This window comes from Eleutherodactylus coqui, chromosome 11 (assembly GCF_035609145.1).
Source record: "Eleutherodactylus coqui strain aEleCoq1 chromosome 11, aEleCoq1.hap1, whole genome shotgun sequence".
Taxonomy (NCBI): domain Eukaryota; kingdom Metazoa; phylum Chordata; class Amphibia; order Anura; family Eleutherodactylidae; genus Eleutherodactylus; species Eleutherodactylus coqui.
Genome location: NC_089847.1, coordinates 11,916,281 through 11,942,030, shown reverse-complemented (window position 1 = coordinate 11,942,030; position 25,750 = coordinate 11,916,281). Strand labels below are relative to the sequence as shown.

Sequence of the window (25,750 nt, the reverse complement as noted above, 5' to 3'; positions counted from 1 at the left end):
CATCTATTCCAGTCTCCATTGCCAGTTTCACTAAATTCATCCTCTTCCTCATCATCCGGTTATCATCGTCATCTGCTCCCTGCCATCTAATGACGAGTCCCTAGTTGCATTCATGTTTTCAGTGTGTTGATATGTGTTTCCTATCTATATTTCTTGCAATGTCCAGTCGCTACACTAAGTCCTCCGGGTATCTGAGTAGTAGAAGATACCATTAGTAAAAGTGCAGCTGTGGTCTGCCATTTAGCATCCAGCTTGCGTCATAACGTTGGGATGGAGTAGTATGGATGACTCCACAGACCACTTTGCTGTATCACTGATATTACCATCCAATTTGTATGGGGGTCTCCATATATGGATGATCTTATTGTTTTCCCTCTTACTAAGTCATGCCAGAAGGTATACGGATCCATAGGGATTAACAGGTCATTCAATAGGGGACGAGAACCATAAAATAAAGTGAAATTAAACAACAAAACAAATAAAAATGTGTGGAGAAAAATCTAAATAATCGCAAATTTTATTTTGACTCCAGATGTCTCGTCTTGAAATGTGGTTTCATCTTTTATCTAAGAAGATTCCCAAGGCGACCATTCTGTTTCACTGTACGATTTGATGAATCGCTTTTTAAAACTTCAAAAACTTTTGTTTTTTCTTTTCCGGCAGCTAGAGTGTTAACGATAAAAATGCTAATTTCCAATAAAAAGAAAAGCAAATAAAACAAGAAATACAAAAAAAAAAAATCAGGAGAATTCGCCCCCATCTGCTGCCTTCCACCGAGACCCAAGCTCATAAATGACAGAGAAACAGATGGTTGCGTTTTATAAACAGCGTGTGGACTTTCCCGAGGATGGCGGCTGTGCTGCGGTTGGCGATTTCTTGCCCGTTTCCAAGGCGATGACTGTTCCTCACAATGAGCTCCAGCACTGAACAGCTGGACAGGTATTTAGGAGCTGTCTGCAACCAGCGCCAGAGCTTACATCCAGCACTGCGGATCTCTCCGGGCAGATGCTTAGTACACCGAAGATGCTGGGAATGATAAATGTTATCAAATTGTAATTTTGTGGGGTTTTTTTAATGTTGGCCCCGAAAGAAGAAACTTTACATTACATCATGGAGTTTTGTGCAAATGATTCATCCCTGTATTTAGGGGTGCAGATGGAGAATAGGAGCCATGAAAAAAAAAGCAGAATCAGTAATAGAAAGAGGAGTGGTGTCATCGCGCCTCTCCTATCAGCTACTGGAGTGTAAAGCGGGGGCGGGACAGTCTGAGACCAGTCCTCTGGAATATAGCCAATGAAAATTGGTAATGGTTCCTTTAACGCAGTTTGTAACAGCAATCACTAGTGACCTACAACACAAATAGGCCTGACCTCTACTCAACAGGAAACAAAACAAGACATTCTCCCTTCCATGTTGGCTGAGGAAGGGGTATAGTGCCTCGAAACGTGTTACTTTGCTGGACTTAATACAGAGGAGTCCTATTACTTGTTTTGACCTTGATCATTGCCTAGATTTACTCAGGTTACGCCGGATCCTAGTCCTTTCTTTGATTCTCATAGACCCTTGATCATAGACCATAATGGATATTGCAACTCCGCTCCATTCACTTGAATAGTGCAATCCTAGATACAGCCTACGGAGAAAAGTGGCGCCGTTTCTAGAAGACAAGATAGCTAGGATCAGTGCTTTTTGGGTTTCGATCAGGATTTTTGATAGCAAGAATACAAAGCTAATATGTTGAGATCAAAAATACCCGATTGACGCCTTCATTGAGATCTCCAGGCTTTGTCCGGCTTAGGCCTCATTCCCATCACCGTTTTGAATTTCATTTTGAACGGATCCATTTTTTTTTTTTATGGCACAGATGGCAAAACGAATTCAAAATTAGACAAATGGAAACCAGGGTTTCCTTCTTAGAAAGGATACGGAAGATTGATCCACTTAACAAACCGGCAGCTTGTTTCTGTTTATATCGGATCCATTTGGCATTCTTTCGTCTTTCTTCCCATCTGCGTATCCTTCTCTTAAAAACGGATTTGGTAAATAGACATCAAAAGTGGAACCAACCTGCAAAGTTCAGTTCCATCACTCATTGACTATAATGCAAAAAAAAAAAAAAGGAAATGTCGCTTCCATTCAATTTGTTTTTTTTTTGCAAAAAACAATGGCGCTGCAGTCTGTACTACTCCAAAACGAAATCAAATAGAACAGAGACAAATTGAGCGGAACGGAAGCGCTTCGGTTCCTACGTGAATCAATGGGCACTTAAATGGAAACGTTGTTTCCTGTTTGGCTAATCCTCGAAACGCACAGCTAAACAGAAAGCAAAAGTGCGGATGTGAGCGAGGCCTTAGATGTCAAATGAGATAATGAAACGCGTCACGTAAAAAAAAAACTGATTTAAATCATTTTTATTTGAAGAACCACAAACAGAATAAATATAAATCTACATACTGATTCGAATCAAATAACAGAAACCTTATAAATCATTTGGAGTAGAGAATAAAATTATATTTAATCACACAGCAAATAAGGCCGCTTGTGGTGTCATATAATAACACAGAGCCGCTACTTCAGTCCAGTCAAAAAAAACTAAAACAAAACATCCAAAACAGTTCTTCTAATCTACTTCGATGACCTGGAATTTCCAATTTGCTTCATTACCAGCAATTATCAATCAAGGGGCTGACCACACGGACTTCTCTTCCATCCGATTCGCATATATGGACCTCAGAAGGGTTTTCGGCCTGACAACTGGTCTCTGGACCCAATCTAAGAGAATCATACACACGTATCATGGTCCGAGTTCGGGTCCGGAGACTCTCAGTCGGATCGGGACACACTTCTGCACTCCCTACATGAAAAGAATGGAAGAAAAGCCAGTGTAGTCAGCCCCTAATAGTGATGTCTGGTTTAAAAAACCTATTTTTATACCTCCTTTAAGGGAATTCTAGGGTCATAGAAAAAAAGGATCCCTCATTGCGGACTCTAAACAGAGCATCTCTGACTTGTGCATTGACTTCAATTAGTTGTGTAATACACCATCCCCCCTGTGGGGGCACTGCAGAGAAACTGAACACTTGCTTCCAGTTACCTGCACAGACTGATCACTAGGGGTCCCATCAGTAGGGCATCCTGTGATCAGCTTATTGTCAAGGAACCCTTCTGTTAAAAAGAATATTTCGAAGTAGACGACACTCTTAATGCTCTGATTGTCTGGATGTGAACTATAATGGAGGAGTATAAATCTGCTGACAGGTTGCCACATTCGCGTGTCCGGGACAAATATGAATGCGCTCCTGTTTAAAGAAGAACTCTAGTAAAAAATGTTACTCCAGTCACACAAAAAAACAAAAAACACACTTTGACGGTAAACATGGATTAATCGGTATTGGCATTCTTCTTTAAGGTTCCTTTCTTTTGCCTTCTTTCCTGCCTGTTGAGTCACATTACGTTACGGTGACCCCATTGCTTTACTGTTGTATATATAGGAGCGAGGGGGTTACCATCAGTCTGCTTGACCCATTCCCTGAGGCCTATAAATGGCGGTGGACTCAATGCCAAGAGGGAACAAGCCTGGGGTAGAGAAGATGAAGAAGGTCCAAACATGGCCGCCAATGAAGAAATTCATAAGATGACACTAAGAATAAGGGCTGCAAGAATCACTGAAAGGACACAGTCTTGGACTTATGGGGCTAAAAAATGTCTGCGAAGTACTTCTTTAAGTCCAATATCCATGGCAATGTACAGAAAACAAAGGCAACTCCATAGGTAAAGGCCTTATTCAGACGTCCGTATGTCCCTTCTATGTGTAGCCTTCGAGTCACATCGGTCAGTTTTCACATGAACCGATGGTCGGTCCATGCGTAAAAAAAAAAAAAATTACTGCCCATATAGATCGGACCGCACACAGACGGCCATCTGTAAATGTGTGATGTGAGTCGCGTCCAAAGTTCTCAGATGCAACTCATACGGCCATCTGAATGTGGTCTAAGAAAAACATTCAGCTAGTTATAATGTAGCACCAGGACAAAACATTATAATGCGCCTGTCTCTTCTAGAACAAATCTTCAGCTCCTAGGGGGAGGGGTTTCAAGTTGGGACCGCCCCTGCTTATCTTTAGGTTTACCTATGTTCTGTAAAGGCATTTAGAATAATTTGTCTGAAAGTATGTAATATATGATGTGAAGGCCAGAAAATAAAGAAAATATAATACAGGTGAGCAACGACTTCCAATGAGGTAGCACTAATGGTCCTTAGTAATGAGGAAGAGCTGGGAGGAGCCTCGCAAAAATGTTTATGGGGCTGCAGGTCAGAATGTGGGTGAATTAGCAGCATGATGTACGATTTAAAGGGGCTCTACAAAGGCATATTAAGGGAGACCATCTTTGGATCCCATGACAATTAGGCAAAAACGTGCATTTAATTTTATATAGGGGGGGGGGGCAGTGACATGTGGAGCTATTACTCCCAGCATGCAGCCATCAAGGCATGCTGGGTGTTATCATTTCTCCAACTATTGCAGAGCCCCGGGTTATAGGCTGAAGGTATGAGATAACAGTCGGTGCAAATTCTCATGTCATAACGCGTTTCACGACTAGCTGCAATCGTTGTGCTTGTATGAAGGTGGATGATGGGAAGAAAACTGTCAGTGTCATAAAAATACAAGAAATAAAATTCCTTTAATCCGGAATCCAATAATCCATCAAATCTGACAAGTTATCACAGAACTGCAAGATACATCGAAATACAACATCAACCCGTCTGAAGGAAGTTATCAGTATTTTCTGATAATCCAGAACATTTCATAATGTTAAAAGGCCTCATTAATTCCGGATTAAAGGAATTTCCCCTGTTCTAGGCCGCTCCTGTTTGTTTTCTTCACAGCAATCACAGCTAATACACATATTGAATACTATAGTGATTCCTAATAAGGCTTCCTAAGACCAAATCATGAGGGTAAGGGCAAAACCGCATCAGCAGCCGCAAGTGGTACATCGCGCCAAATGTCTTAAAACGCGTGGGAGGGTCTTATCTATCCACTAGGCACAAAGGATAAATGTCACTTGGCATTCCAGGTTTGCATTTGCCGCTATTAGAGCGATTACATAGGTCCGTTTCTAAGGACGCCACGGCTGCGCAATTTCATATCTTGCGTGTCCAAAGTCATCGTCAATCCTCCGACTAACACGAGGTCAGCGATTTCAATCATCTCCAGCAATAAATGATTTTTTTTCCTATTTCAGTCAGTTGCATCGGCTATTTTGCGCTACGCACAGCGCCCCTTGTGGCAGATTGCAAAATGGCACCGTACAATTATATCAGTCAGTCTTCATAGTCATTGCCCTAAAATATCCCTGCGCCCGTCAGCCGAGCGGTAACGTGACCGCAGCTGCTGGTATATTTTAGTCTCCGTACTGGATCTCTGCTTTCAGTTCCTGCGTCACGTAACTAATGAGCGCTGCTGCCACCCGCTGTTGGAGAGCGGCATTGCCCGTGACAAGCATGATGAGGTGCGACGCATCCGTCCAGTCCAGATTTCTGATGATGGCGAAGATCTGTTCGCACAGTTTGTGCTGCTGCACGGGCGGAAGCTCCATCAGGATCTGAGGGATAGGCTTGAACTGGTCACTTGCCATCCAGGCTCCTAGGACGCCCCCTAGAGCACCACCTGAAAAACACAACATCAGGGGGTAACGGGTCATTAAAGGAGAATCTACACATGTGTGACAACATACAGATGCCATTACAGCTCATGGCGGACTCAGAACCGGCTGATCGGCCAATCAGGAGTTCGGAAAAGTTCGGAAATGTCTGCCATGATAAGACTCTGACCGGACAGTCATGCAACGGCCTTAGTACTGGAGGACATCATGGCAGTCAGCCTCAAGACGTTAAATCTTGTATATTACCCACGGCTATTCCTGGGGGTCCTCCTAGTAGACCCCCCACGAAGGCTCCGGCACCGGCAGCCACGGCTCCCCTGGCGGAATGCTTCACTGCGGCCTTCATCTTCTGCTCCGTCGACAAGTGGCACAAAAGGCGCATGATGTCGTCCACGTGAAGCGGCATGTCCAGGCCTGCAACAGAAACATAATGGCCGCCGTAAGAGTAGAAACGGTCAGGAGGAAAACGTTTTCGTTTTTTTCCCCCGCAGTGATGCCATTCATTACAATGGGGCTGACGGGAGCCGAGCGGCACCCGTTGGGGTATCGGGCCGTAAGTGGAGCGCTAGAGTGTTGGCGCAAACAGTATTCCCATTCAGTCTCCCCCTGACTGCAGGGGGTGCAGTAACCTCACAGTGGGGAGGAGGGGGACACGGGACCCCCATTCTTGAGATTGGCGGGGGGGTCTCAGCTGTGTCCGGGCCTGGCCTGTGATCGCGATACTGCACTGTAGAACCAAAGTACTGCAATGTATTATTATAGCCATCAGAGCTGTTATGGTTAAGGTACCCTACAGGGACATAAAAAATAAGAAAAAACTTTTTTGCATTCTTTCCTGATTTATTTTACACATATTTGGTATCATCGTATCCGTAATGACCGGTACAATAAATTGAACATGATATTTATCCTAAATGGCAAAAACCGTAACAAAAAAACAAACGCAAAATGCTTATTTGGTAATTTTGCCTCCCAAAAACGCAATAGAAGTGATCAAAAAAGCCATATCTACCCCAAAATTGTACCAAGAAAAACTACAGCTCGCCACGCGAAAAAACAAGCATATGGAACGGAGATGCGCCGAATACCTGAAGAGATGCACCCCTCTTCGTATATTAGGCGCATCGAGCTCCAAGGGAAAGGTGAATTGTAGGATCTCTTCCCAGCACTCATTTTGCTACGACTGCGGATAACGCGCGCCTCAGTATTACGGTAGCACTTTGAGAGTTTCCCGCATGTGAATGGCGGGCGGTCTGGTGGGCGTACCACGTTGTCTTTGCTAGCGGCTTGTCTAAGTCTCTCGCTTCCTCTGATGTAGTAGGCGCTATCCACGCACTACTGCATCGTTCGCGCTTGTACCGGTAGCCAGACTCACAGTGCAGGCGCAAAACTTCACGGCGGTTCGCGGAGGACGCCTACTACGTCATCTACATCAGAGGAGGTGGGAGGGCGGGCTATGGGGCACAACATGCAGCTAGTAGAGATGGTCCGGACCGCCGCGTCTCATTACACGCGGCGCGCTTTAGCCACAGTCATAGAAAAACAAGTGCTGGAAAGAGACCCGACATTATGGAAGCGCTGTTAATGGTTTATGGCGCTACACACTGATGACAGGAGTCCTTTAAGGCCGCCATTCGAAATGCCAGTTTTAAGAGATTCCCCCTATAGGTTTGTAGGGGTCTATGTATTATAGGGCCCGAGGGCCACTTACAGGCCTGCATTGAAAAGTAGTCTTCTAGGGGGCGGTCTTCTCAAAGAAGAGAGCCAGTATATATACCATATGGTGAAACTGAACATCTGTCACAGGAAAGCTGGTCTATATATAACGGGGGTCTTCTCAGAGCTTTCACTATATACACAGTTCTGATAGCTGAGGCCCTAACAGTAATGGTGTCTCTGTTGCCCCTAGCAACCAATCACAGCTCAGCTTTCATTTTTCCAGGGCACTTTCAGAAATGAAAGCTGAGCTGTGATTGGTTGCTAGGGGCAACAGAGACACCATTACTGTTTTGATAAATGAGGCCTAAAGTACACTCAGTAAAACAACAAACTGGCCCCAGAAGAAGTTGTCATTTTACTGCAAGACACGTCCTGCGGCTCCATCTCAGACAGATCTGTAAATGATGAGAGTTGTGGTGATTAGATGGACGGTCTTGTCACCTGAAGTCCTAACAGTGGTTCCCCCTTGGCCTATAAGAGGCTCTCGGAGGCTCCTTGTGTGCAGTGACCTCTTCTTCCGCTTGTGTAGAGCTTGTTTACCACTAGACGCCTCTACGACGCAGAGAAGAGATTTCACCCCGTTACCAGAGGGGGCGCATTATTGGGATGTGAGAAGCTGGATGGTCGTATCCATGAATTGTCCCCGACGGCCGTTCTGACCAGACTGTTAGGGGGTGTTGGGACCAGTGGATGTGTGAGGGCACACAAGGTGACCGGGCTCAGGACGCCCCCTACAGACCACCAGTAGAGAGGATCCTCTGACCAGACTGTTAGGGGGTGTTGGGACCTGTAGATGTGTGAGGGCACACAAGGTGACCGGGCTCAGGACGCCCCCTACAGACCACCAGTAGAGAGGATCCTCTGACCAGACTGTTAGGGGGTGTTGGGACCTGTAGATGTGTGAGGGCACACAAGGTGACCGGGCTCAGGACGCCCCCTACAGACCACCAGTAGAGAGGAGCATCTGACCGGAGTGTTAGGAGGTGTTGGGACCAGTGGATGGGGGCACACAAGGTGACCGGGCTCAGGACGCCCCCTACAGACCACCAGTAGAGATGAGTGTCTGACCAGACTGTTAGGAGGTGTTGGGACCAGTAGATGTGTGAGGGCACACAAGGTGACCAGGCTCAGGATGCCCCCGACAGACCACCAGTGGAGAGGGAGAGGAGTGTATGATCGCCCGACAAGCTCCAGCAGCTCCAACTGTTTCACTGTCTGTCCTCAAGAGACAGGGGGCGCCATCGTTACACCCCTGTGTCTGTCGGAACCATTTCCAGACACTTGGCTGAAGGACATTTGGTCTCATGGCCCCCATTACATGTACGGCCTCTGACAGCCACCGTTTGCTGTGATGTCAGGAACGATAAAACTGGACGCTGCGGAAGGGAACCGGGTGTCTTGAGTGATGAATCCAGGTTTAGTTTGGACGCTGACGATTGCCGTGTTCGTGTCTGGAGACCTCGGGGTGGGCGCCTTAATCCTGTTTTTGCAGTGTAGCAGCACACTGCCCCCTGCTGGTGTGATGGTCCCGGGGGTCATCACATACGACTGTCGGTCCCCCTAGTAGTGGTACGAGAACAGGAGGACAGCAGTCCGCTGACCTCAACGGAGGCAATCTGCCGGAATCTGCCCTAAAATCGAGTGTGCCGCCATTTTTCGTCCGCTCGCAGATTAATCAATTCACGAGTGTAAAAATTGGAAAATACATGTCTTTCGATTCCCGTCTTTTACTGCGAGCGTGAAATCCGGAATTCAAATCCGTTCTTGTGAGACCGGCGGCGGTGTTATTTCCCGGCTCTGTGGGGCTCATATTTAACGGGAGGCGTTATAGTTGTCATTGGCACCAGTTGGAGCTACATGTGACTGCTTGATTTTTGGGGAGGCGAACAGAAGTAAAAATAGCGGTTCTGGCGTTCGTTCACCGCGTGCGATAAATGAAATATTTCCCTGCCTCGGTCGTTACTGTGGAAGGGACATAAGAATGGCGTAAAACACAGGATTCTCTCTGCGCCGTCAGAAGTCACGAAGCAGCCAGTCAGCAGGGGAGAGTAAACTTACTTGGATTCTCCCGGAGGCGCTGGAGATTATATTATATACACCATGTGATAATAAAGCCGGGGGCGTCCCGGAGCGCCCCTCGCTGGTCTCTTCTCCCCTGCATCAGTATATAGTTAGGCACACTGGACTGAGGAGGCTGCGATCCCCCAAGAGTGCGACTCCTCCAACATCTCGGACGCGGTCAGACCGATTATGTGCGGCTTTTAAAGAATTTCTTTGGTATTTTATCGACTTAAAAAGGGTTTTTGTGGTACAAAAATGTGGATTTTTTTTTTACCTTAAAGGGTTTTTCCAAGAAGAATCGCATTGATGACCCGCGGTATCCTAAAGGTGGGTCATTGAAAGTTGGTCGGCTGGGGTCGGTTTCTCAGGACCCGACCAATCAGCGGATTGTCCACCAGCTGACAGCGCCGTAATGACACAGGGGTCGGAGGTGGAATCACAGCGAGCCGTGCCTGCAGTTACCAGCGCCGGCCACTACCCAGAGGTCGGAGGAGCAGAGACCTCCGCTGCTTCCACTCTGACCTCTGTGTATTTGCAGCGCTGTCAGCGGGCGCACAATCAGCGGATCGGTCGGGGCCTGAGGTTACGTCATCAATAGTATTCTTCCCCTTTAATTTCACATGGGCGGTCTGATATCGCGCCCAGGAGGGCGTTACTTCCCCTCGGAAGTGAGGCGTTTTCGTGTCAAAAGCGTCTGCGCCGCCGTCAGGGCGGCAGTAATCCTCCGCAGCGGCAGACGATCGGCAAGAGTTTCCCACTGTTTTTGATGCGAAGCCTGGCATCACACTGGCGTGCGCCTCGTATGCGGTGCGTTTTTTTCCCCTGACGCCATTGAAAACAATGGGCGAGATGTTGTGAGGGAACGCCCACAGATAGGACACGCCGCGGTTTTTTTCCTGCACCGCGATACGGGAAAAAAGAAGAGAAAAGAGAAAAAAAAAACGCCTGTGGGGCTAACACGCGTCTACAAGGCACAGATCTCGCTCTATTCCCTCAGCCGCCTGAGAGAGGCGCCGCAGTGAACTTTCTTTGAAGAAAGTTTGGTCCCGAGTTTGACGCTACTTTTAAATCCCTGAAGGTTACATGAAGACGTGACGTCGATCCCCAGGATAGTACACTGCAGTACTTGTGTACTGCATTCTACTATGCCTACCACAGCAGCCTATTAGACTCTGCTGGAGGCGGGGCCTAATAGTCACATGGCAAACATGGAGGCCTTTGTCAGGCTTAAGGCTGCCATAGGAAGCTATTGGTGCTTTGTGATCGCACTGCAGGCGCCGATTGGAGCCCTTCCCCCAGTCATCTGCTTACATGCTGCAGTTGCTATTGGTTATGGCACATTAGGGGTTAACCTGCCATGATCTGAGGTTTCTCTGTTCCGGGCTGTTAGAGCAGGAGCCCCGCTGTCAGTAGTCCGCTGAGCCACCGCCTTAACAAGATGCATGTGCAGGTTTACAGCCCATTAGGGAGGTCAGTAAAAAGGGGTCATTGAGGTCACTAAGGGGTTAAAAAAGACCTGTATATACTCTGCTAGGGAATTCTGACTCCGTGCTGGGGGTCTTCTGGTCCGGACCCTCATTTCCAGAGCTGAGGACAAATACGTAGAGCGCCTCTCACCCTCTGGAGGACTCAACATGGACAACCCATTGGTTATAATGGGCCCCGTGTAATCCTCTATTCCCCCTGCGGGGGCGCTGCTGGAGAACTGAACAGTTGCTGACGGGTCCCCTGGCTGTCGGAGGCCGGGCTGCGGATCAACGATTAACTTCTTCTTCTTCTCCCCTGTAGCCGCATCCATAGCAGCCCCGGTTACAGGGAAACATCCCCTGCAGGGACAGTAGTCACTGACTGATCGAGGTCTCTTAGGACCCTGCAGCTCTGCTGTGTCGGGGGATCCGGTGGTCATGTGATCGCTGGCTCACGGAGTGGAAGAAACCCTTCCGCTTTCACTTCTCAGTACACGGCGCTTACTGAAAGGAGAAGGGATGAGGGGCCATAAACCGCTTCTCTCTTCTCCTCGGGTCCGCGGCTGTTCTGGCTGATTGCAGCAGCGGAGGCGTTAATTCTGCGCCGTATTTCTATTGTCAGCCCGGATTAAACCCCAGCACCCCGCGCCGTGTACTGACCGCTCTTGGTCCTTAAGGGGTTAAGGGAACCTTCTAGATAAAGGATTGTGCAAAACTGGCAAAACCCCCGAAAACCTACTCGCTCGCCTTTACGGCCGCGTACACAAGGGGTGGGGGTGGGGGACAATCCCTTTAAGAAAGGGGCGGCGGTCATGGATGACAAGCAGAATGGCCGTGACTCACCGCGATGAGCGGCAGATAAGGGCGAGACGCTTATCTCTGTCACTACACTAATCGGAGGAGCGGCGGTACGTGATGACACGGGGGCGCAGGTCATGTGATACCTAATATGTATCGGGGCGTACTGGCTGCCCCTCCCCCCCCCATTCCTCCAGCGCCATTTATTACGGACGGGCTAGATATTCCTGTCCTTGAAGCGTCACCCCAGCGGCTGTGGAACTACAAGTCCCAGCACCCCCGCCATCACAGCCTCCAAACACCAACATGAATTAGTTTGCGTCTCGTTCGCCATTCGCTTTACACAGGCGTAATAATAATCGGTCTCTCGTCGCCGCGTGTGAACAGCGTCCGGCCGGCGGAGGCGAACGATACACGGACGCAGCTGCGAACGATTTTTCTGCACATGTGAACGATTGCCGCCCCGAGAAGGCCTGGCTGCTCCCATGTCCCTTCCCGGCCGCCAGGTGGCACTACAAGCCCCAGCACGCCCCGTCTGCAGGAGGTCAGCACTCACCGGCTCTCTGCTAGCGCTTTGTAGCTGATGACAGAAGACTCTCGGCCATGTGACATCTCCAGGGGGCGGGGCTACCACTCAGCGACATTCTATTGGTTAGAAAGCCAAGGGGCGTGATATCCAAACGTCACTTGTTTCTTAAACGGAAGTGACGTCACGTCTGTCACTTTGGCCGGCGAGCTTGGGGTTTTCCCTCACGGTGCTGTCTTGTCGCCGATATTGGGCTTCTGCGCCCGGCCGCACTGCTGACCGCTGACCCCAGGTTATAGGAAGGTGATAGAGAAGGAAAGGAGATCTGTGATTGGATGGTCTCAGTCACGTGACTCCTGCGTGCTAGGACTTTGGTAGCCGGCGCCGCCCGCGTAAAAATTTCTGACTTTATTAGGCGAGGCACAGTGCCCTCCAGTGGTAATATGATGTAATGACAGCTACTAATAATGTATGGTTGTGAGTAACATCTGCCTGCTGTTCTACCTTGCAGCCAGCAGTGATGAAGAAGTCCCCAGGATCCTCCACAGCCGGGTACATCCATTTGCCTGATGTGAAGATGGAGCAGCGCGTCCAATGACGACCCTCCTTGTACTATTGTAGACAGGCAGCATCTTCGAAAGAGCTCGCCAGACATTTACAGGATGAATGGAGGGAAATACCAGCCGAAGCGTATCAGACATTAGTAGAAAGTATCCCCGAAGAGTATCTGATGTCATGAGGGCCCAAGGAGCCGCACAAACGCCGCTCTCACGCATGAACAATTCGCTTGGCTTTCGGTCGCAGCTTGTTTCAGCGCGCCCGCCATTGTGATGGGTGATGAGGGGCGCTCTAAAATCACAGCGCTGGAAAGTGCCGTTCAGCGCCGCCACCGATCGCGTGTCTGCGAGGCCCCATTGACTTCATGGGAGCATTAGACCGCGATTACCACCCGCTGACTCCATGTCTGAACGAGCCGATGAGGTCAGAGGTCATTCGCTGCCCGTTTACAGCGGCACAAACTTGGTTGCCTCGTTCAAGCATGAAATCCTATTCGCTGTATAAGTGGGAGGGGCTGAAAGAGCCTGCGTAACACGAACGATAGTCGTTCGCCATCGGCCGTGTTCCCCCGGGGCGCTGATCGCTCACTTTTACTCGTTTGAACCATTTTTTGACCGCTAATCGCTCCGTGTAAAACGTCCTTCCCGCCGCAGCGTATCGCGCATCCCCTTTGACTTCTATGGGGATCTTTGGCGCATGCTGTATCTTTTTTGCGCTGCCAATATCCGTGTGTGTGAACGCGCCCGTAGAGATCGCTGGGTCCTGTTCACCGCATATTGCGGGCGCAAATTCTGTGAAGCCAGCCTTCGGCCGCCGGCACACGGGCGGATCTGCATTGCTGAATCCAGAGCGGGCGTCCGCATGCAGATTCCGCAGAAATACCGCCCAGAGCATGCCATGGAGAAGCGTTTTTTTCCGGCCCGCGAGCGCAAATCAATTACGATTTTCCGCTCGGGGAGGGGGGGGGGGATTGCAGCAAACTCTGTTTTTAGGCAGATTTCACGCGGACGGCCTCCATTAAAGTCAATGAACGCCGTCCGTCCCGCAGTCATGATTGCTGTAGGGTTGTGGCATCATCTGTAATGCGCATGTGCACTAGAATATGAAGAATCCGGCCAGGTACGCGGAGGTCATGCGGAATCCGCCCGGCCGTGTGCAGGCAGCCTCAGTCTTATACTTACCTCCCCGCGTTCCCCTGGTGTCAGCGCTGCTGCTAAGTAGTGCGCCTGTCGCAACGTCAGAACAGCCGAATGGGACGGAGATGCCTTTGGGCCGCGTGGCTAACGTGACGTCGCCGGCATGAAAAGAGGCCGCGGTGCGGTAGACGCACTTCTATCCTTTGGATCTGTCATATCGGTCTATGATGGGATCCGTTATTTCCTCCCTACAGCTACATGTGAACCGGTATCCCGCACCGCGGACTCTGGGGCCCAGAAGAGCTGGAGGGAACCGGCGCAGCGGAGGGAGAAGAGCCGGGTTGGCATCACCCACACAAAAGTTAAAGATGTGCAGCAGTGACACCCAGTGGAAGCAGGGTGGAATGACAGCGGACTATATTCTTCATTACTGAAGTGTGCTGTAATATAATATACCAGTCCAAGCCGCAATACAGAGCTGCTTGCAGTGTACTGCATTATCACACCTGCCAGCCATACAGTATGACACAATGATTAATACTGATACTTCTGAAGTTCATCTGTGCACCCCATTACAATGATGAGCGCAGCTCTGGAGTATAATACAGGATGTAACTCAGGATCAGTACAGGATAAGTAATGTATGTACACAGTGACTCCACCAGCAGAATAGTGAGTGCAGCTCTGGAGTATAATACAGGATGTAACTCAGGATCAGTACAGGATAAGTAATGTATGTACACAGTAACTCCACCAGCAGAATAGTGAATGCAGCTCTGGAGTATAATACAGGATGTAACTCAGGATCAGTACAGGATAAGTAATGTATGTACACAGTGACTCCACCAGCAGAATAGTGAGTGCAGCTCTGGAGTATAATACAGGATATAACTCAGGATCAGTACAGGATAAGTAATGTATGTACACAGTGACTCCACCAGCAGAATAGTGAGTGCAGCTCTGGGGTATAATACAGGACGTAACTCAGGGTCAGTACAGGATAAGTAATGTATGTACATAGTGACTCCACCAGCAGAATAGTGAGTGCAGCTCTGGAGTATAATACAGGATGTAACTCAGGATCAGTACAGGATAAGTCATGTATGTACACAGTGACTCCACCAGCAGAATAGTGAGTGCAGCTCTGGGGTATAATGCAGGATGTAACTCAGGGTCAGTACAGGATAAGTAATGTATGTACACAGTGACTCCACCAGCAGAATAGTGAGTGCATCTCTGGAGAAGGTTGGGTGTGTGAGAGCTCTGCAGGATCCAGGGTGTGGTCACTAGTTGGAGAAAAACCTACCCAGCAAAGGCTGCAGGTGCTGGGCTTGCTCCAGCCATGGAGTCCCAGACCTCCTCCCTCTGGCCTCGGTCGGGGGGAGGGAGGACTGCACCCCAGGAGGGGAGAACACCTGGTCGGAGTGGCAGCAATGTCACCCTGACTCCCCTGGAGGAGCCCAAGAGGACCCGCAGCCAGAGGAAGAGAGTGGAGGACCATGCGGCAAAACAACGTTTGCAGGCAAGTTGGGCTGATCGCAAGGAGGGCGAGTCTGTAACGGATGTGGCATCACGCATTGCCAAGTATATGAAGGACTTTGGGCATGTCGGGAGGCAGCTGAATAAATATAAGCAGGAGCTGCACGTTGCCCGCTATGATGCGGAGCGGGCCAGATCCCGCACCAGGAAGTTAGCCATGTCAAGGCAGATTGAAGCCTGTGAGGAGGCCATTGAGTTTTATGCAGAGGAGAGGGAAAGGATTCTGCAAAGAAGTGGGCCTTTCAGAGAAAAACTGTTAAACGACGAAAGGTTTAGGAAAATGGCGTCTGTGAGCAGTTGCGGCATTAAAGAGCGCTCTGCCAGGAGCTCAAGCAGCAGCACAGGCGAATCAGACAGTGCTGAGGATGGGCGAGCTGGGTGCTCTGGTGAGCAGCAATCGTCGCTGCCAGGTGGGACTACTGGGCCCAGCATCCCAGCTGAACAGGTCAGCCTGCCCCCCACGTCAGGCGAATCTGACCAGGAGGACACCGACGACAGCTGCAGCAGCAGTGGAGAGGGGGCGCTGATAATGCGGCAGATACAGCTGCAGGAGTCCCCAGAGAGGCTACAATCCTGCTACTTTGGAAAGGATTTGCCCCCAGAAACCTCAAGCAAAAAGAGGAGGAAAAAGGAAAAAACGTATATTCAAGAAAAGTTCGTTTATGTCACCAAGCACTCTGGTTTGGCTGAAAAGTCAGACCAGGGTGGTAACCCTGAGCTCCTAGTCCCGGGCTCTATGGTGGGTCCGGTGCAGGGGACTGGGGAAGAGAGGGTTAATGCGGCCCAAAACTCCAAGCCCACTTGTGCTAGTAGTGGGAATGGAGGAGTAAAGGAGGTGGAGAAGAGCGTTCGGAAAGCGAAGAGTCGCGGCCAGTCCAGAGGTGCTGGCGCTGTTGGTCACGTCCCAGTGGGAGGGGGGCGTGATCCGGCGCCAGGTCCCACCGGTGGTGGCTTAGCTGTCCCCCCTGTGTCACTAAAGCGCCTTTCTGGTGCAGAGGGGGCGCAGGGGGTGGTGGCTGGGTCTGCCGATCCTCCCACACATGGTAAACATCCTTCTGCTGCTGGAAGGAAAGCTGGGGGAACTGCAAATCCAAGAGTGGCTAAGGTGGGCGGAGCTACAGCCACCAATGTCAAAAGAAATGTTGAAGTACATCTTCAGCCACCCACCAAAGGTGCCATGGACTTGCCCTCAGGGCATAAAGAGAAAACTAAGAGTAAAGGTAACATGGGTCCTGGTCCAGCAGCTAATGGAGAAGTGAGTGCGGTAATGGATGCGGCTGTTGGTACCCCTGCTGCCCCTGTTCCTGCTGCCCCTGTTCCTGCAGGAACAGGTGTCCCCGATTCCCTGGCTGGTATGCCACCTTTTGTACGGGAGGGTGGGGCTTTGGAGGGTAGTCAGGGGGTGGGTCAGGATCCAGTCGCCCCTCCAGCGGCGACAACATCTGGTAGAAGTTATGCCAGTGTCGCCGCTGGAGGGAGGGGGGATGCGTCCTCCTCGTCTTTGGGCTCTGGGGACGGCGTTTTGCAACAGCGCCTCCTGGAGGCCTTGAGGAGGGGGGAGAGCTCGATGAATGTAGGGGGCAGAGTTGTGGATTTGTCTCTCTGGGTGGAGAGACATGGTCTTGGTGCCTTCCGAGAACAAAGGGGGGAGACCGTCTGGTCCCTGCCGACAACCGGGCAGGACATTGGCCGTAGGAATGTGGCTCGTCTTCAGTGGAGAGGCAATGACGCGTGCCCATCCAGGAGTAAGGTGGTGGAGCTTCTGCTGAAGATGGGTTTCAGGGCAAATGACATCTATGCCCTGATCCATCCTTATGGCACGTCTGAGTTCGACATCAGCTTTGCTCGCCCGGAGGGCCTGGAGCTCTTCTGGGGGAATTATGAGCTGATGAAGGACGAGCCCGGCTGGCGCGGTTTCGCTGCACAAGTGGTAACCCGCCAGACTGGAGTCAAGAGAGTGACCGTTTTGACTCGTAACGAGTCCCTCTCTTGTTATGATATCATGACTTGGATAAGTCGGTATGGAGAGGTGGTGGATATGCCCAATAAGAACCGGGACGAACACGGCATCTGGTCCGGAGCCTGGACGTTTATGGTGAAACTTAAGCGTTCAGGGAATTCGGTGGCCCACATACCATCCGCGGCCTTCCTTGGCAGGGATCGTATCTTGGCCTTCTACCAGGGGCAGCCGAAGCTCTGTCACAAGTGCGGCGACCCCACACATTTGAGTGCAGCCTGTAACGTCATCAAGTGCGCTCTGTGTGGCGAGGTAGGTCATCTTGCGGCATCTTGTACAGAGATTAGGTGTCACCTGTGTGGTGACCTCGGTCACCCATTCAGTCGCTGTCCACGCTCTTTTGCCAATGCGGTCAGGGCCCCAGCGGAGGAGAGCCGTGAGGTTGCTTCTGCAGGGGAGGGGACCAGCAGAGGCGATGGAGCCCAGGAGCCAAGGAAGAACAAACATGCTGGGGCAGCCAAGCTAAGGCGCCAAGAGAAGCGCGGAAGGGGCAGGGAGCTGGTGGAAACCCAGGTGGCAGGTGGGTCAATGCTGGCCCCTGCTCCGGACGCAAATCATGTGGCTGAGGCTCCAGGGGACAGGGAGCTGGATGAGGAGGTCAGGAGGATCCAAAGGGAAGAGGATGCCACTTATTCAGATTCTTCCCACTATGAAAGTGTGGGTGAGGGCAAGGATGAGTGGCAAAAGAAAAAGCGCAAGCAGGGCTCCAAGAAAATGAAAAAAAGGGAAGGGAAATCTTCCCCTGCAACGGGCCAGGTGCAGGAAGGCAATCCAAACTCTCCTCTTGTTGGGCTCTCCAACAGGTACCAAGCTCTCTCGTCCTCGGAGGAAGAGATGCCTAGGACAAGCGTGGGGCCTACAGGGGGTGCTGAGCCTTCCTCTTATGGGGGTTTGGTGACCTCCAGGGGGAGGGCTGGCCCAGAGCCCAGTGGCAAGGAGGACGAGGTCGAGGAGCCCCTTGCCATGGACCTTTCAGTGTCCAAGAAACGTGGCAAGGGGTCATCCTCAGACCCGGATGAGAAGGGGGGTGGGAAGAAGAAAGCCATCTAACTCAATCACCAATGATGGCGGCACCCGCTCCGTTGACGCTGGCATCCATTAATGTTGCCAGCATTAAATCTGATATGGCTAGATTTGCGGCCTTTGATTTTCTCGGCCGCGTTGAAGCTGACATTTTGTTTTTGCAAGAGACCAGGCTGCCAAATTTGGCAGCTGTGCATAAGGCAAGGAGGGAATGGAGGTCTGGTCCATCTTACTGGTCTCTTGCGGCCGAGCCATATAGCGGAGTGGCGGTACTTTTTACCGCAGCGGTTGAATGCCGACGGGTTATCGAGTTAGAAATAGGGAGGTGCCTGATCTTAGATGTCCTCATGAAGGGACAAGAACTTCGGCTAATCAACATCTACGGTCCCCAAACCAAGCGGGACCGCAAAGATCTCTTTATGAGGATCAAGCCGTACCTTTTTACCAGTCGGCAGGTGATCTTTGGGGGTGACTTTAACGCAGTCACGAGGACCCGTGACAGGGGAGGCTCCCTAGGCAAGCTGACTTATGATAGCGTCGCGCTTAATAGCATAGCTAGCGAAGCTCGCCTGGTGGATGTCCACATCCGGCACACCCCAGGCCACGCGGGTTTCACCTATTATAGAGGCGAGTGCAGGTCTAGAATAGATAGGTTTTATTTGAAGGAGGAAGCCATCTCTTCACCAGTTTCTGTTGTTGAGGTGGAATTCTCCGACCACTGTCTGATTTTGTTTTCCCTGAATGTTGCAGAGACCCCCCGGATGGGTAGAGGCTTATGGAGGCTGAATTCATCACTCCTGGAGGAAGCAGAGATAAGACAGTCCTTTGAGGATTTTCTGCAGAGCCAGGTACCATTACTGGATCTTTGTAGCAGTAAGTCAGAGTGGTGGGAGATATTCAAGATCAGGGCTGCGAGGTTCTTCCGCCAGCTCTCTAGCCTCAGGAGCCTGAGTAAGTACCGTCTTTATCAGGGCCTGAGGAGGAAACTCGAACATCTCATCTCGACTGGAGGTAGCCGCGAGGAGATCTCCAGAGTGAAGTCTTTGCTCAAAGGCTGCCAGTATAATAGGCACGCATCTTTGGTTTTTGAGAGGGACTTCGGGAAGTACCACTCACCTGACCCTTACAGAAACTGCAAGATGTCAGTGAATCGTAAAGTTGTCACTGGACTGATCGACGGTACGGGATCTCTGAACAGGTCCAGATCAGGGATTCTGGAAGTCATCAGATCCTTCTACTCGCACCTTTTGAGGAAGAGGGATCTAGATCGAGATGTGATGTCGGCTTTCCTGGCTGAAGCTGTTCCTGAGCCAGGGGATGACATCTTCCTTAATGTTTTGACAGAGGAGATCAACATAGAGGAAGTTAAACTGGCGATTGATGGGCTTGCGCTCAAAAAATCGCCAGGACCGGATGGCTTAACATCTGAGTACTATAAGACCTTTAAGGACCTCTTGAGTCCCCTCTTGACTGAGGTTTTCAATGAGTGTCTTTCCTCGGACACTCTCCCAAAGTCAATGAGGAGGTCGGCTTTGATCCTTCTGTCAAAGGGTAAAGACTCGAGCCGTATTGAGAACTGGCGTCCCATAGCGCTTCTCAATACGGACAGGAAGGTTCTGGCAAAAGTGCTGTTTAATCGGCTGGTCAAGTTTGCACCCCGGCTCCTCTCGGGCGCCCAGCATTGCTCTGTTCCAGGCCGTAGCACCTTTAGTGCTGTTCTAGGTGTCCGGGAGGCAGTGGAGCAGGGTAGGGCTGGTCACTGGGAGGGGTACCTGCTGTCCTTGGATCAGGCCAAAGCGTTTGATCGGGTTAATCATGAGTACCTCTGGTCTGTTCTTCTGAGATATGGCCTGCCAGTGGGGTTTGTCAATTGGCTCAAGACATTGTACGCGGGGGCTGAGACTTTCCCGCTAGTGAACGGTTGGGTCGGCCACCCATTTGAGGTTGGGTCTGGCGTCCGTCAGGGTTGTCCTCTGAGCCCCTTGCTGTACGTGTTTGCCATTGATCCTTTCCTTAGGATGATTGATGGTGGGCCTATGGCGGGGGTCGGGATGGATCGGGCGGTGCCGGAAGCCGCCCTCAGGGTGGCAGCGTACGCTGATGACGTCACCGTCTTTGTGTCCTCGAGGGGGGAGGCAGAGTACGTGATGGCAGAGGTGGATCGCTACTCGGAAGCATCCGGGTCCGGCATCAACTGGGATAAGTGCGAAAGTCTCTGGTTAGGAAGGGGAGATCCTACATTTAGTCTCCCGGACACCCTTCCAGTGCCCCAGGACTCGGCTAAAGTTCTCGGCATCAAATTCGGCCGGGGAGATTACCCCATGCAAAATTGGGTGGTCAGGCTCGATGGTGCCACTCAGAAGGTGGCCCAGTGGAAGGGTTGGTCTTTGACCCTTCGGGAAAGGGTTAACCTGATCAAAACATACCTGCTCCCTTTATTCATCTACCTGGGCAGCGTATGCATTTTGCCAGAACCTCTCTGGACCCGGGTCTACAACCTGTTCTTCCTAATGTTGTGGGGGAACAGGTTGAACCTAATTAGGAGAGATGTCACATATCGCACGAGGAGACTAGGGGGGTTATCTATGGTCAACCCCGTGGTGTTTCTCGTAAACACCTTTGTTAAGATCAATATAGGCAACCTCTGGCAAGAGAGGGCTCCTCCGTGGGTATTCTCCTGTTGGGGATGGCTTCGGCCTTTCTTCCAGGAATGGGAGACAGGAGGGCGAGTGAAGGATCTTCGCACGCCGCACGGGCATCTTCCGGCTTACGCTACCGTGGTTCTGAAGATGATACGTCGGTGGGGTCTGGGGATGTGGGAGATCAGAACTCTGTCGAGGAAACTCCTCGATAAGAGGGTTCTGTTGACCCATTTCCAGAAGCCCCTGGCGCTCAAGGACTGCCCAAGTCGGGACCTGGAGGGAGGGTTACGTTTATTGAATTCTGACAGGATCCCCTTGAAGTTTTGGGACTTGACTTGGCGCTGTTTCCACGGGAGACTGTATGTAAGGGGCAACTTGAAGAGCAGGCCACTGGTGGATAGGGGTTGCCCCCGCCAGGAGTGCAGCAACGTACTGGAAAGCATGGAGCATTTCCTGCTTCAGTGTCCCTTTAATACAGAGGTGTACAAACGGGTGGGAGCCTCCATTGGTTGGCCCAGGTTGGCACGCCTCTCGTATGCGGAATGGGTCTATGGGGCATTCGGGGACCTTGGTGGCAGGGACCGGTGCACTTTATTCTTAGTCAGCCTAGTGGTCAGGTTTCACATTTGGAACGCACGGTGTTTAGTTTCGACGGAAGAGAAAATCCTCCCCGTGGATGAGGTGAATAGGAACATCCTGGGTGACCTGGTGAAGGTGCGTTCTCTGGATTATGAGAGGTTGGGCACGACTAAGGCCTCTCTCCTATGGAGAGGGTTTGTATTTCGTTAGGGACAGTCTTCTTATTGTTAGGGTCTTTGTAGGGACAGAATAGGGAGAGGTAGGGACAGTTTCTCTGAGGGTAAGTTTTAGGGAAGGAGTAGGGACATTGTAGGGACAGATTAACTATAGGGATAGTTTTTCTCTTTTTGGTCGGTGCCCGGCTTATCATATCCAGTCCTTGTGGAGGGCTGAGTGTGACACTAGTAGAGTCTTTGTTTTCGGTCAAAGATAAAGTATGTACGGCTGCAGGTAACTGAACCTTAGGCTTTCGGGTATTAATATGTAGTGTTGGTTTGTAGTTATGTAATGTGAGAGGTTATATGTTTTGTTTTGTATATAGGGCTAGGGGTTATAGATAGGTTGGGTGGGGGTTTACTGGGGGGAGGGGGGGGGGGATTTATGCCTCAGCCGTAGCTTGACACGTCCCGGACAATGAACACTGGGCACGGACTGTTGGTGCGGGCGTGGCCCTCAGGCTGCGGCGGGCAGGGTGTGTGTATGCGGTGCAGCTCGGCTCGTCCTGGACATAGACATTGAGCACGGACTTGGGATGCAGGCGTGGCTCCCGTGGCTGCACCGTAGGGGGTTGTTTGGGGTGTGTGGTGGTTTGGTCTGGATATAGGGTTAGTTTAGGATTATGTAAGGTTTTATTCTTTAGGTGGCGGGCATTAAAAAAAAAAAAAAAAAAAAAAAAAAAAATTTAAAAATAAAAATGTAAAAAAAAAAAAAAAAAATTTGCAAGGAAAAAAAAAAAAAAGGAATTGGGTTGTTCCTATTGCTATTACTTTTGTTATGGTTGTTTACAATATTGTTATTATATAATTGCTTCAGTTATTAGTCGTTTTCTTTCTTCTTTTTTGGGATTTCCGGCTGGATCCTGTGAGTTAGGGATGTTTTCTCACGTGTGTATATTGTTATATGTAGTATGTAGCGTATATGTATTGGTGAGGATGAGTGAGTGTAGTTTGGAGTGCAGGTTGGTGTAGTGTGCTGTGTGTATTGTTTGGACCAGATGGACCTTTTTCTTTTGTCCTGCAGTAAGGCAAAGTACGGATAACACAAGTGATAATTTGTTTTGTTTTGGTTTTATGTTTATGCCAAGTGAGCGATATTTATGTTCTGTTTATTGTTATGTTTTTCACTTTTATAATAAAAAGATCTACAGGATGTAACTCAGGATCAGTACAGGATAAGTAATGTATGTACACAGTGACTCCACCAGCAGAATAGTGAGTGCAGCTCTGGAGTATAATACAGGATGTAACTCAGGAGCAGTACAGGATAAGTAATGTATGTACACAGTGACTCCAGCAGCAGAATAGCGAGTGCAGCTCTGGAGTATAATACAGGATATAACCCAGGAGCAGTACAGGATAAGTAATGTATGTACACAGTGACTCCACCAGCAGAATAGTGAGTGCAGCTCTGGGGTATAATACAGGATGTAACTCAGGATCAGTACAGGATAAGTAATGTATGTACACAGTGACTCCACCAGCAGAATAGTGAGTGCAGCTCTGGAGTTTAATACAGAATGTAACTCAGGATCAGTACAGGATAAGTAATGTATGTATACAGTGACTCCACCAGCAGAATAGTGAATGCAGCTCTGGAGGATAATACAGGATGTAACTCAGGATCAGTACAGGATACGTAATGTATGTATACAGTGACTCCACCAGCAGAATAGTGAGTGCACCTCTGCAGTATATTACAGGATGTAACTCAGGATCAGTTTGGGATAAGTAATGTATCTACACAGTGACTCCACCAGCAGAATAGTGAGTGCAGCTCTGGAGTATAATACAGGATGTAACTCAGGATCAGTTTGGGATAAGTAATGTATGTACACAGTGACTCCAGCAGCAAAATAGTAGAATAGCAGAGTATTCACGGCCGGCCATAGCCAAGTGCAACCCTTGTGGTCACAAAGGGCTTTGCTTTCTAGCTTGTAGTGGCAATTGGCCACCTAAGGCCTCATGTCCACGGGGAAAATCAGGCCCGCTACGGATTCTCCATGGAGAATCCGCAGCGGGTTCCTCCTGCCCCGCGGACATGAGCGCTGAAAATGAGAATAAACTTACCCGAAACAGACTGGGCAGGTCTTCTCTTCTTCATGGCCAGATCTTCTTTCTTCGGCCGGCGGATGTGCTCGGCATGCCGGCTGCGTACCGTGCGCATGCGTCGGCCACATCCGCCGGCCCGAAGAAAGAAGATCCGGCTGTGAAGAAGAGAAGACGTGCCCGGTCCGCTGCGGGTAAGTTATTCTGATTTTAGGTCTCCCGCGGATCTGGACGGCTTCCATAGGCTTCAATAGAAGCCTGCGGGAGCCGTCCCCGTGGGAGACCCGCACGAAAATGGAGCATGTCACGTTTTTTTTCATGCTCCATTTTTTTTTAAATTCACTTTTATTGACCATCTGCGGGTATTTATCTACCCGCGGGTGGTCAATGCATCCCTATGGGGTGCGGATCCGCATGCGGGTGATCCGCTGCGGATTTTAAGTCATATTTTGCCCGTGGACATGAGGCCTTAGATCTACCTGGCCAGATGATCTTCCTTCATATAGAAGCATCTTGTTGAGCTACATGAATCATCCTCCTCCTGGCTCTGTCTCCTTCCCTCTGATGTTTTAAGGCACCGCTATCAGCCCATTGCTGCTCCTCCAATATAGTCACTTAGTTCTGCTGCTGTATTTGTGTTATGAACCTGGTCCTGTATTTATGTATTGAGCTTGGTTCTAGTGCTGTACTTATGTACTGAGGTTGGTGCTGGTGCTGTATTTATGTACCATGCTTAGTTCTGGTCTTGTACATATGCACTTAGGTCGGTTCTAATGCTGTCTTTATGTAATGAGGTCAGTTCTGGTCCTGTATTTATGTATTGAGCTTGGTTCTAGTGCTGTACTTATGTACTGAGGTTGGTGCTGGTGCTGTCTTTATGTAATGAGGTCAGTTCTGGTCCTGTATTTATGTATTGAGCTTGGTTCTAGTGCTGTACTTATGTACTGAGGTTGGTGCTGGTGCTGTCTTTATGTAATGAGGTCAGTTCTGGTCCTGTATTTATGTATTGAGCTTGGTTCTGGTACAGTGTTTACTCTCTTAGCTGTTCTGGCTAATGCACTTCAGTGCCGGAAGCCTCCAGAGTCTTCTCTCTGCTTTATCAGGTTGTGCGAGTCTCGGCTGGCACAGGTGGGCAGTGCGGCGTTGGGCATTTTATCATTGGTTCCCTACAGATGTGCAGCGGAGCTTCCCACGTGGTTTATATGCTGCCCTCTTCCTACGTTCTGCCCAAGCAGGAAGCAAGCTGACGGCCGACCAGTATAATATATATATATATATATATAGCATTTTTCTTTTATGATTCAGAGTGTGCACCAAAAAAATTCTGCACAGCTACCATCTACTCTAAGGCGGCACTAGGAATATTGTCCTGCCCCTTTTAACCCTTTCAAATCCACTGTGTGACTTCTAAAGACATTCTGATTGAAGCCTGTACAGCTCCGATGTCGGAAGACGTCCGGCAGGGTATTCTTACTGTATATTACTGGCCGCTCTGTTGTCGGGGGCCTCTCCAGCATGTCCCATACTGCAATACTGGCTCTAGCCAGCAGATGGCGGCATTTTATAATGGCAGAAAGAGAAAGCCCCCTAGGAAACCCTGGATCCAAAATTGAACTGCAAAGGGTTAATATAACTGTCCGATTTGTGTTGTAAAGTCGCGCCCGTTTCGATGTGACCGCAGTCCGTATTACCAGGGGGCGGAGCCACCGTCGTCACTTTGTATCCAAAGACAGAAGAAAAACGAAAAAAATTCACC

General features: G+C 49.9%; 1 protein-coding gene across 2 annotated transcripts; it reads right to left on the bottom strand.

Annotated features, from left to right (window-relative positions):
* Positions 1-2,384: 2,384 nt before the first annotated feature.
* Positions 2,385-12,419, bottom strand: C11H19orf12 (chromosome 11 C19orf12 homolog). 2 transcript variants are annotated; one of them, XM_066582303.1, is made up of 3 exons: positions 12,267-12,419; positions 5,913-6,080; positions 2,385-5,671 (listed from the first exon to the last, which is right to left on the bottom strand). In XM_066582303.1, exons 2-3 carry the CDS (start codon positions 6,070-6,072, stop codon positions 5,406-5,408), a joined length of 426 nt encoding a protein of 141 aa, XP_066438400.1. In that variant the 5' UTR covers positions 6,073-6,080; positions 12,267-12,419; the 3' UTR covers positions 2,385-5,405. The 2 variants fall into 2 exon arrangements, with proteins under 2 accessions (XP_066438400.1, XP_066438399.1); XM_066582302.1 differs by having other exon boundaries at positions 5,917-6,080.
* Between the last annotated feature and the right edge of the window lie 13,331 nt (positions 12,420-25,750).

What these genes read in the sequence shown, in the direction of transcription:
- C11H19orf12 (XM_066582302.1), bottom strand. Translation starts at nt 12,322, where the DNA reads ATGTCACATGGCCGAGAGTCTTCTGTCATCAGCTACAAAGCGCTAGCA. An exon ending in AAAGCGCTAGCAGAGAGCCG is followed by an intron (nt 6,081 to 12,266) that starts GTGAGTGCTGAC and finishes TTTCTGTTGCAG; the next exon opens with GCCTGGACATGCCGCTTCAC. An exon ending in GAGGACCCCCAGGAATAGCC is followed by an intron (nt 5,672 to 5,916) that starts GTGGGTAATATA and finishes TGTGTTTTTCAG; the next exon opens with GTGGTGCTCTAGGGGGCGTC.